General features: G+C 34.5%; 2 protein-coding genes and 1 long non-coding RNA gene across 3 annotated transcripts in view; 1 reads left to right on the top strand and 2 right to left on the bottom strand.

Moving 5' to 3' along the window:
• Window positions 1–7,160, bottom strand: part of lrit3a (info leucine-rich repeat, immunoglobulin-like and transmembrane domains 3a) — a 12,662-nt gene extending 5,502 nt beyond the window's left edge. Inside the window, exons 1-3 of the mRNA XM_016461232.1 lie at window positions 6,682–7,160; window positions 5,027–5,493; window positions 638–943 (exon numbers count right to left, since the gene is read on the bottom strand). Of these exons, the coding sequence (XP_016316718.1) occupies window positions 638–943; window positions 5,027–5,493; window positions 6,682–6,797 (889 nt within the window). The 5' untranslated portion in view covers window positions 6,798–7,160. The remainder of the gene's footprint in view (window positions 1–637; window positions 944–5,026; window positions 5,494–6,681) is intronic.
• A 1,298-nt stretch (window positions 7,161–8,458) lies between these two features.
• Window positions 8,459–9,353, top strand: LOC107669085 (uncharacterized). Its single transcript, XR_001631948.1, has 2 exons — window positions 8,459–9,145; window positions 9,185–9,353. It is a non-coding gene; the product is annotated as an uncharacterized LOC107669085 (long non-coding RNA).
• Window positions 9,354–9,424: 71 nt separating this feature from the next.
• The window catches only part of LOC107669084 (neuronal membrane glycoprotein M6-a-like), a 17,592-nt gene continuing 14,946 nt past the window's right edge, over window positions 9,425–12,070 (bottom strand). The window contains exon 7 of the mRNA XM_016461189.1: window positions 9,425–11,127. Within this exon, the coding sequence (XP_016316675.1) occupies window positions 10,975–11,127 (153 nt within the window). The 3' untranslated portion in view covers window positions 9,425–10,974. The remainder of the gene's footprint in view (window positions 11,128–12,070) is intronic.

Raw genomic sequence — 12,070 nt, 5'->3', positions numbered from 1 at the left:
AAAAAAACTCATACTGGTTTGGAACAACATGAGGGTGAGTAAATGATGACAAAATTGTCATTTTTGGGTGAACTATTCCTTTAAATATATTATATGATATATGGTTTTGTCTAAATAAATAAAAAATAAAACACTAAAAACTCAAATCAATCATTTTAAATGTTACAACTGTATTTAAGCATCACACAATTATAACGTACAGTATAAAAATGGATATTAATCAGATTTGTTAAAAACTGCATTTAACAGTGTTAAAAAATTGTCAGTGTTTTCAACTTTGAGTAATCAAAATGTAAAAACATGAACGAACGTGAACAATTAAATATCTAATATCAATACTATAACTGATAATCAAGCAGTCCTAGTTTGCACTTTAAAAGTTAGATTTCATTCACAATAATTTGTCTTTTTAAAATGTCATGTAAACATTTTAATCCAGCTGAAACTGGACCAGTCTGACTTCGTCCAGCATGTATACTTGTTAACTGGACTATATGCGATTAAAAGTCTTTTTAAGCCTTCAAATATTTAATTACGCATGGTGTGATTTTAGGTGAAGACTGTCACTCAACTACAAAAAAAAATGCTGTAATCTGATTATAAGTGCACACATTAACATACTTTGTGACACTCATACCTGTGACGTTGACCGTCGTCCCATCAGCTCTGGTCCAGAGAAGGGTGGGAGTAGGGAAACCAGTAGCGTCACACCGCAGAAGCACATTGCTGCCCAGTGGTGAAGTGATCTTAGTTGCTGAAGTCATAACTGACGGCTTGCTGCACTGATCGAGTTCAGCCCGCTGGAACAGAACGCCAGCTAAGTTCTCTGGTCCACTGCATGTCAGAACCTGATCCATCAACACCACAGGTATGCTGGTCATCTTAGACAACTCAATGAGCTTGGCAATCCGACAGTCACAGTACCAGGGGTTGTCCTGTAGACCTGCAAATATTGAAATAGTTGCTTAGAATATGTTTATGAAAGCAATATGTTATGTACAAAGGCCTACAAACCTTCAAACTCCAAGCTTTTAACACTTTTTTCAAACAAGACTGTCAAGTGAATTCTAGTTCCTTACATTCAAATTTGAATGATCCTGTTTTGCTTCAGTTCGAATTGCACAACCCATGTATACAAGTATTCGCAAAAGTATACCTCAAACACAGATGATATTACTAGCAAAGTCATGTTTGTATTGAAAGACATATTTGGAATGCATAAACTGACAAAATGTATACCTTCAATACAATGTAAGATACTTTGGATAAAGGGATCTGCCAAACGCAGAAACAGAATGGAGAAACATTACTTCACTTACTGAACATCTCAACATATTGAAATAAAGACCACAGGTTTATTATTCAACTACTATAATAAAACACCAGTTTACTCCCATCAAATCAGAAAGTTGTAAATTTTGAAGCCAGGATGTCTTGTCTGGCTCGCATACATCAGGTGTTGGACATTAACACCACAGTGTGCCCATAATTCTGTCTATGGCAGGATGAAGATCGGTTGACTGTAAACAGGGAATTAGACGGTCCACTAATGCAGTTCAACAGCTGGATGGTGACAACTGCTAATATTCTGATGATACAGGGTAAATCCCGGTCATATTGTGCTTTTGTGCTCATTTTTACACTTGTATGGCACCTGGTGAAAGTACAGCATATGCAGTTGCATTTAAGCAATATCACACAAGCAAAAGTGCTGTTGTACTGAGACTCTGATTTTGCTTTTGAACAGTTCAATAAATGTACATTTTATATCAAGTAACATTTTAAACACAATATTGCCAATTACATTCCGAAGAAAACAATTCTAATCAAACCATCACAAATCTCCAAGCTTAATACTTGTAGTGGCATTCTTGAACAAATGAGCTGATTGATAATTCAGTGACTTACTAATTAAGTCAGAGACTGAACTGGGAGCAGCATTCTGGCATAACACTAATACAGTTTCTGTCATATAAATATTTTGCAGAAAAATTGTAGTAGTATGCTAGTATGCTGTTCCGAATTCACTATTGTATGAACAGTGTTGGGGAGTAACTAGTTACATGTAACGGAATTACGTATAATGATCTTTAAAAAAGCTTCATATGACCACTTTAAAATTCCTCAGTGGTCGTGTAAAACAACACCCTTTTTTACCTTGCTCTGTTCACAGCGACTCATTTTGGGGCATGTCCCTTTAAATGCTAATGAGCTCTGCTCACCCGCCCCTTTCTTCCATGGAAGAGCAAAGGAGATTTGCAAATAATCATAAAAAATATAATATAATATAAGTGTCAGACTTACTTCTTCTGGAGGTGCAGCTGGATCACGAACACTAGGTACTGATCTATCCTTGAGTTTTAGCTTTTTAACAAAACCTGCCTTGAAAATCAAAACGGCTTGATAATTGAGACTGTTTAGGATTTTGGGGGATTAAAAAAAAGGAGTGAATGGATTTTTATCATTGTAGGGTGGTTGTGTCCACACACTGCTCAGATACATTTATATGCAAACACCATGTAAAAGTGAATTTTGCATCCAATGTCTACTTTAAAATTGAAATACGTGAAATACGAAATACGTGAAATACATAGTGATGAAGAATTTCGAAAGTGTGACAGTAATCAGTGTTGAGTGCTACTGTAAGGTTTACCCTGCCTAGTTTACATGTTTAAAAATGATAAACAGTTGAAAACATACAAAATTTAGAAAAGTAATCAAATGTAATCAGTTACATTACTTTAATAAAGTAATTGAAAAGTTACACTACTTATTACATTTTAAGTAGGGTAACTTGTAATCTGTAACCTATTACATTTCCAAAGTAACCTTCCCAACACTGTGTATGAATCAGCTTAGTGACTGATTCAATGACTCACTAATAAGAACAGTCACTTCCTGAATGTTGCATTGAATAAATGATTCAAATGTCTCACTCATAAACACAGCCTTTTGTCGTCATCTACTGACGTAACAATGTAACCTACAGAAAGAATCACTGAAAAATCCACTTATTTGGTCATTTTACATGATCCATGTGCATTGGCCAACTGTGATCAATGTTGTTGTAGACTAAAACTCAATTAATATGAGCCCTAATGAAAACACATATGACAAAATTTTCACCACACATTTTATCATGTCACCTTCACCAGCTGATAAAGTATTCTATACTTTCACTAGATGCCATAAAATTGTACTCTTGAATTTTATATCCATTATGTCAAACACACATTAATCTATCAAACTATTATAACTTTCTCTTCAGCTGAGATCTGTTGTTCAGATGTCACTGAGCAAACATATGAATCATCCTCTTCCCAGATGAGCACTTCAAAGAAACTCAAATCTCAGAGCCGTACACACAGTTGGAAGTCCCATTAGAAGATTAGCTTGTACTTAACTTGGGAGAGCCCATGAAGACACAGCCTAGATTTAGATATTTAAAGATCATACATGGACTTACTATAAAAAGACATGGTGAAGAGAGGGATATTTTTGAATCTTTTTACTTGGTATTTCATATGTCTCCACCCAGATTCTTTGCATTTTAGTGAGCCAACCCTTGTGAAAAAGAAGTACACTTCAGCATATGCTCTACAAAAAGAGTACTTATTACAGAAAAAAATATAAACAAATATGTTTCAAAATGTTTTTGTACTCTTGATTGTATGTATTTTCGTTTTAAATAAAAATGTATTTTATAGTTACATTTATATTAAATACAATTAACTTAGTAATGTTGAAATTTTGTACATTTACAAATATTAACTTTAAATGTATATTGAATAATACACTACAGTTTATTATAAATCAGTATTTTACATGTGCTTTAGTCCGTCGACACAATACACATTAAAAAGTAAACACATCAGAATCAGCATGACAAAAGATTATTAAAACAGAATAATTTAAAATGTCCTTTAAAGGATTTTTTTAAATTAGTTTTAAAGGGTTAGTTTACCCAAAAATTAAAATTCTGTCATTAATTACTCGTTCTAAGACCTCCATTCATCTTCGGAACACAAATTAAGATATTTTTGATGAATTCTGAGAGCTCTCTGACCCTCCCATAGACAGCAATGTAATTACCACGATCAAGGTCCAGAAACGTAGCAAGGAGATCGGTAAAATAATCCATGTGACATCAGGGGTTCAACCGTAATTTTACGAAGCTACGAGAATAGTTTTTGTGCACAAAGAAAACAAAAATAACGACTTTATTCAACAATTCATAAACAGCGTAAACAGAAAACAGAAAACGTTTTCTAAGTTGTTTACGCTTTGATTTGAATGAAAACAACGTATCCGCGTGATGTAACTGACACAGAATAGCATACGCTGTTTACGTTCAGTTGATATTTTCCAAAATGGCACCAGGGAGGAGACAAATTGTTGAATAAAGTCGTTATTTTTGTTTTCTTTGTGCACAAAAACTATTCTCGTAGCTTCGTAAAATTACGGTTGAACCCCTGATGTCACATGGATTATTTTACCGATCTCCTTGCTACGTTTCTGGACCTTGATCGTGGTAATTACATTGCTGTCTATGGGAGGGTCAGAGAGCTCTCAGAATTCATCAAAAATATCTTAATTTGTGTTCCGAAGATGAACGGAGGTCTTACGGGTTTAGAACAACATGAGGGTGAGTAATTAATAACAGAATTTTAATTTTTGGGTGAACTATCCCTTTAATATTTTTTTTGTGTGTTTTTTTACAGTTAAGTGGCCTATTTCATTAATATTATGTTATCTGCAAGTACAGTTAATAATATACTTTTAAGGTATGAAGTACACTACAAGTGCACATTTAATACAATTAAATGCACAACTTTTTCTCAAGGGAAAGCTCATGCAACTTACTATGAATGCTAATGTGAATTCTCCTCAAATACTGGGTTTCTTTTCTGACTAAGGTCATTTAGAATGGTAACCCTCTAAAACAAAGATTTTTAAAAACTCTGTCATAATGCATATTCAACATCATAATGCATAATTAAGATGCGCCCTCATAATTTTTACCCACCAAGAACAGTCTTTTGTGATGCATTGGCACTGGGCAGGATGCCTGAAAATGGAGGCCAGATGTCCACCAGGTCAGAGGGAAGGGTAGTCAGCTTGTTACTAGAAATGTCTAGGTAGGTGATGTTAACCAAGTAAAGTGCTGCCTCCACAGGAATACTAGTCAAGCGGTTGTTGTGCAGGTCCAAGGTCCTGAGACTGGGCATCTCTTTCAGAGACTGCCAGGGAAAGGTAGCGATCATGTTCCCATCCAGCCGTAGCTCATGAAGAACTTTGAGATTGTAGAAACTGCCAGGATCCACAGACGTGACTGAATTGTATGTTATCCACAGGTAGCGTAACTCGGGCAGGTAATAGAAGGCCTCGGTGGGCACTCGACGCACAGCTGTCTTCTCCACCCGCAGCTTCACCGTGTCCACAGGGACGTTGACTGGAATATCTGACATGTCAGGGTCATTGCATAGAACAGACCTGTGGCAGATTTTTATAGCAGAGGTTAATCACTTTGACCAATATGAGCCTATGTGTGATGATGTTCGCTGTGGATTTTATTAGCCTATATAACAGGGGTTCTCAACTCTGGCTCTCGAGATCCATTTTCCTGCAGAGTTTAGCTCCAACCTTGATCAAACTCACCTGCCTGCAACTTATAGTTCTTCTGAAGACCTTGATTAGCTTGTTCATGTGTGTTTGATTAGGGTTGGAGGAGCTAAACTTTGTAGGAGAGTGGACTTTGAAGGCCAGAGTTGAGAACCCCAGGCCTATAGAATATCAACTTCATAAAGAAAGGATTTTTTTTATATTTTTTTACATTTATGTAATTTACATTTGCACTTGTCTGATTCTGTATTCACCCTTTATAAATCAGTAGGCTACACATGGTTTCCTCTAACATGTGTGTTCACACTCTACAGCTAAGCCCCTCAGATAAACACAAGCTAATAACCCACGTGATAGTTTAAAATCTATTTTTATTCAAGGGATGACTTATTAGCATATTTGAAATCCAGTTTATTTATTAAAAAGTATATTTAGAATTATATTAATATAAATATATACATTTACATTCTAGACTGTAATTGAATGACACGTTGAACATTTTTTTTTAAAGACTTAGAAAAACTTCAAACTTTTTCAACTTAAAAACTTAAAATTTCTAAATTCAAAATATAATTGCAATGTATAAATAAAACATCATTAGGCAACTGCTTAAGAAAGCCTATATTAGGAAATAAACAGATTTCCCTTCAGTGCCAATCTGTAAAAAAAATAAATAATAATAATTAAGAATATGTTTATAGGCGATTTAATTTATATATCTAGTATCAAGAAACATGCCATTAAAAACATAAGTATGAAATGTGTCTATCCTTATGATAAAACAAAAATCTTGCTTATTTTGATTCAGATTTTATGAAAAAATAATATTTGATATTACACAATTTTTATTGTATTGTTATATTGCTGAAAAATATATATATTTTAAGTTATTCCATTATACATATGTCTTCTATTTTATTTTGTCACATAATAAACTTATACATACATGAACATTTGTCTGTGGTTAAAATGTAAATGATCATTTCTCTAAATGCTAAATTATTCTAATTATTAATTATCTCCGTTATTATTATTACTATAGTGAAACAGTGTCCTTACCTGCTGCCAGTGCCATCGCTGCGTCCGTGATACACACAGGTGCACTGGGAAGGACAGAAGGGTTGTGCCACAATCCAGCAGCCCAGTAGAACCTGGGCCACCAGCAGACGATACATCCTTCAGTCAGATGAACCAGCACGGACACACACACTCACACACATCAGATCCCACTCGACCATCAGTGGACAAAAACTCCTTTATCAGTCCTCAAGGAAAAGCAAGAAAAGTGCCTCGCAGCCCACATCTTGTTTAGCATGCTAGCAGGTGAGAGCCGAGAAGAGTGGGAGGATTGGGATGGGTGGGGGGGAACCCAGATTAGAAAGAGGATTTCTCAAAGCTGAGTAGGTTACTAAAGTTGAACAGAGTGGGATGGGAAGTGTGTGCGAGTTTATTTGTGTGTATGAGTGCGTTAGTGTGTGTGACTGAGTTCGAGGAGGAGGATAAGCCCTGCAGGCACACGCTAATCGGCTAGAACTACAAGAAGGCTCTTCTCTCAGCATCATCACGTGGCCGCTCGCAGACACTCCTTCACCTGGTGTATGAACTGATTTTGGCTGTGAAGTGTTTGCGTGCATGGAGGCTAGATGACACCTGTGTGTAAGCTGAAGTACAGGTCATGATTTACTGAGAGCAGACAGGCCAAACTCTTCTGTCTGAGTCTGAGAGATATATAATGGCTTCAGAAGATACTGAGACAAAAACATACTGACAACTGACAGTGTATGAATAAAAGCTGCGTATGGTACATTAGAAAATGAACAGATTTCCCTTTAGTACCAATTTGTCAAAACATGATTAATTGCCACGGGTGTGTTTTTGTAGGCCAGTGTGAGTGTCAAGGGAAAACATGCTTAATTAAAAACATCATTATGAAGTGTGTCCATCCTTATAACAACATCTGGTTTGCATGCATTTACCTTGTTGCAATAATTTCTGCTCAGTTTTGTGGAATTTAATCGTTTTATTTTTGATATTCTTCATTAGTAAGTAAATAAATTATAAGTGTTCAAAAAGTGCAGTGAATTGCTGGCACCACAGATTTTTCTCGAAGGCAGCAATTCTGCTTCTATTATTATGTTATTATCGTTTTTATTATAGCTTATTATTATTTAGTTTTTTTCTTTTTAGTTTTTGTAAAACTTTTTAAACTTTATTTTTAATTTTTTTTTTTTAGTAGGTTGATATTTCTAAAAATGTTTTTATTTGTGTCTATAACATGACCTTGAAATAACTGCTGTGAAACCATATGGAAAAAAATATAAGACCGTAAAATGATAAGGCCTTTATCAAGTTATATACAGTGGGCTAAGACAAGAGAGATGAGATGTCCTTTTGTAGCCTGCCTCCATGTGGTTTGAGTGAAAATAACAGAGCTGTAGAAACAATGCCTTTCAAAAGTTTGGGGTCAGTAAGATTTTTTATTTTTGACACTTTTTTTTTTTAAATAAATTAAAAATGTTATTTAGCAATGATGCATTATACAGTGGGCTAAGACAAGAGAGATGAGATGTCCTTTTGTAGCCTGCCTCCATGTGGTTTGAGTGAAAATAACAGAGCTGTAGAAACAATGCCTTTCAAACGTTTGGGGTCAGTAAGATTTTTTATTTTTGACACTTTTTTTAAAAAATAAATTAAAAATGTTATTTAGCAATGATGCATTAAATGATTTAAAAATGACACTGAAGACTGGATTTATGGCTGCGGAAAATTTAATTTTGCCATCACAGAAATAAATTACATTTTAAAATAAATACAGAAAACAGTTCTTTTAAATTGTAATAATATTTCACAATATTACTGTATTTTTCATCAAGTAATTGCAGCCTTGGTGCGCTTCTGAACGTCGGTGTCCTAAATATTTGATATGTTAGGCCTAATAGTTGTAGTACATACCACTGAAACATTTTTTTCTGTTACTTTGTTGAACAACCAAGTGAGTTCATGAAAATACATATCTAAAGCTTTAGAGTCATATATAAACACACAGTAATGTGAAACATATCATATACAACCAGTTGAAAATACAGTTTTCTAAATTTGACCTTTACAAATTGCTTTGTGTATCCTCTTTAGTCAGAAGTAAATTCAATTAATTTAGATCTTACCACATAAAAGTAAACCAGCAAAACATTTTCAGAGTGTGTGTGAAGTGAATAACTCCAACATGATACACAGACTGTTAAGAACAACAACAACCGTATTTATTAACAAGTACACCAGTGTAGTTTATTTATGCAAGCAGTTTGTCCCTACAGATCAGAAAAGCCACTGTCAAGCGGTTGGCACATTTATGTACAAAACAAATTAATGGTACAGCTGGCTACTAAGCATTCTTTAGTGAGAGTACAAAAAGACTACTAGTATACGAGGACAGAGAGAGTGAGCCAGAGTAAGAGAGAGAGAGAAAGAGAGAGAGAGGTGAGGGTTCAGAGAAAGCATTAAGTTAGGGGCTCAACAAGCAATAGTAATATAAAAGTGAGAGGAGGACTCAGAGGAGTTAAAGAGATCACCACAAAGCAAACAGGCACAAATCAAACACTACCATCGAAGAGTAGGAGTTTCAGCGCAATGTAGCCTATTTAGCATAGGATTCAAATTACTGCACATTATGAGGAAGGGGATGACCCAGCAAGACAGTCGCATAACAAACTCATAAAAAGATTAAATGAAAACTGTTTTCTTGTTTTTTTTTTTCTTTTTGATTTTTTTCCATTATTATTATTATCATCATTATTATTTTTTTATCCAGTAAAAACGATTACCATTGAATGCATGACCATGCCACAAATAACACTTAGGTTCACAGTCTTTACCTAACATTACAGGGGTGTGACTTTGCAGCCGGAACCCCAATGCACTTACACCAAGAAAGAGCTCACAAAATGGTCAAATAAGTGCACGAAACTAGCTCTTAGAAACACTGACAGAACATGACTTGCCAGGCATTAAAAGAATGAGAAGACATTTCCATCGTCCAATATAATAATGACTTGTTAGCAAGACTACGAGTAACTGTCATCGAGATAATATAAGCTCTTGAAATATTTGTTTTCGTCGTGATATTCCCCTTTGGAAACAAAAAGCCCACCGAAAGAAAGTGATCTGTCACAAAACATTACCGTGTCGCCTGGTTTTTGCTTCTCCTCCATCTTTTTTCTTGGGTTTTTAGAAGAACACCCTCCCTCCGCCCACCCTATCCTGTCATGGAATGTGTTTTTCAATCTAATACGAATTCACCTGAAGTTTATATGTGCTAACGTACAGTACAAACATTTACAGAATGGCTATGTACAAAAGCTACAAATCAAAAACGTCAAATAAAAACCCTGTCGGCTTAACTGTGTCTATATCTATTTGTGTAGGAAAATAAAAAAGAGGGGGTGAAAACGCTGTAGGCTTGTGCATGTGTCGCTTGCTTCCAGTAAAGGGAGAATTGCATTGTTGCTGAAGAGGGGGTCGTTGACACTGTAGTAAGATTTAAATGCTTCATGTCCACTTAAAAGTGGTCAGAAAGTTCCTCTCCCTCTCAGAGAAGTTACAACGCCACTTACTGGCACGATGCGGTCTGAAAACTGGACTGGCACAGCAAGCAAATAATAACCATTTTGTCATTTTTGTAATCATCTTGTTAAGCTATGCAATGACATCTGTAGAAAAATAATAAATAAACACTTTATGGTACATCTGTTATATCTTAGTTTTGTTTTTTGTCTTTTCTGTCTCAGTTTTTGAGTTTTCTTTTACCAAAATAATGCAGAATGAGCAAGCCATCTGCTGGTATCGGGCTTCATACCTTCTGATGATTAAAAAAAAAAAAAAGAAGGAAAGAAAGAAAAAGAACAAGAGAGAGAGAGAATTATTAATTTTTTTAACCAATTTTTTTTTTCATGCTTTAAGTCCTTGATAATGAGACCTTAAGAGACAGACACACATAAAAATTTGCTTTTTTTCACCCCAATAACCGACCCTCTACATAAGAATGATTCATGTATTAATACTAAAATGTGTTTGAAAAGAAAAATATATTCAAAAATTGTAATATGTGGCGGAAAAAAAGAACCAGCACAATCTCTTAAAAAAATGAATTACAATAAAGTGAAAAAACTACAACACTACTGCTAGCACTAATAATAATAATAATAATAATAATAATAATGTTTGTGCGAGAGGTAATGGGTTGGCCATGGGGTTTGGTCATACGACACACCACCTGGACTGCACCAGTGCCAAAACTCCCTTCAACAGGAAGTGAAAGCACTGAGGGTCCTCTCGCCCTCACTGCTGCTTCCTGTCTTATGTGTAGGCATTGAGCCGTTCCTTGGAGCGTGTAGAGTGGATGTCATGCAGCTCCTGCTCCTCCTTGGACTTGCAGTCCTCGTATTTCTGCATTTTACATGCATCCTTCACAAAGGCCCAGTTGGCAGACAGCACCATCAGGTAGTGGATCTGAAGCAACACCATATAATATTAAATAGCGGCAATAGAGATTCAACTAAACCTTTGCACGTATATTATTCTGATACAATTGTTCTTATATATCACGCTCACACTAAGAAATCTTATAAAATTATTATTTTTTAAATATATATTTATCATTCAAATAACATTTTGGAATTGACTTATTTGACATGGTCATTTACATGTAATTTACATGGTCAGATTGAATTTACAGAAGAATTTACTATTGTTTTTACATTTTAATGCATATATTTATTTATTTTGAATTAATATAATGTAATATGAATGAATTAATATGTCAATCTATTTTATTTTTTTTACAAAAGTTGTATATGCACACACACACTGTAAAAAAATGCTTCTTCGAAGCTGTAAAAAAATCTAAGATTATTGAAGATCTTTTTACAAGAAAATACTGTTTCAGTCTTTACACTTAAAAGTTTCACATTTAATTCAATATGTTACTTGCCATTTCTTTCCAATTATTTGTGAAATTTACTAGCAATTTCTAAGGGAACTTTGATTTTACAAAAAAAAAATTTCAGTGCACACACACTATTGGTCACAACTTTGGAATATATATATATATATGTGACCATGAAAACCAGTCATAAGGGTCAATTTATGATATATTCTTTCCATTGATATATGGTTTGTTAGGATAGGACAATATTTGGCCGAGATACAACTATTTGAAAATCTGGAATCTGAGGGTGCAAAAAAAATCTAAATACTTGAAAAAATTGCCTTTAAAGTTGTCCAAATTAAGTTCTTAGCAATGCATATTACTAATCAAAAATTAAGTTTTGATATACTTACGGCAGGCAATTTACAAAATATCTTTACTTAATATCCTAATGATTTTTGGCATAAGAGAAAAATCAATCATTTTGACCCATACAATGTATTTTTGGCTATTGCTACAAATATA

The sequence above is a fragment of the Sinocyclocheilus anshuiensis genome, unplaced genomic scaffold, assembly GCF_001515605.1.
Source record: "Sinocyclocheilus anshuiensis isolate Anshui unplaced genomic scaffold, SAMN03320099.WGS_v1.1 scaffold124, whole genome shotgun sequence".
In the NCBI taxonomy this organism is placed as follows: Eukaryota; Metazoa; Chordata; class Actinopteri; order Cypriniformes; family Cyprinidae; genus Sinocyclocheilus; species Sinocyclocheilus anshuiensis.
The sequence above is the reverse complement of the archived record's forward strand: the minus strand, read 5'-3'. Positions and strand labels throughout refer to the sequence as shown.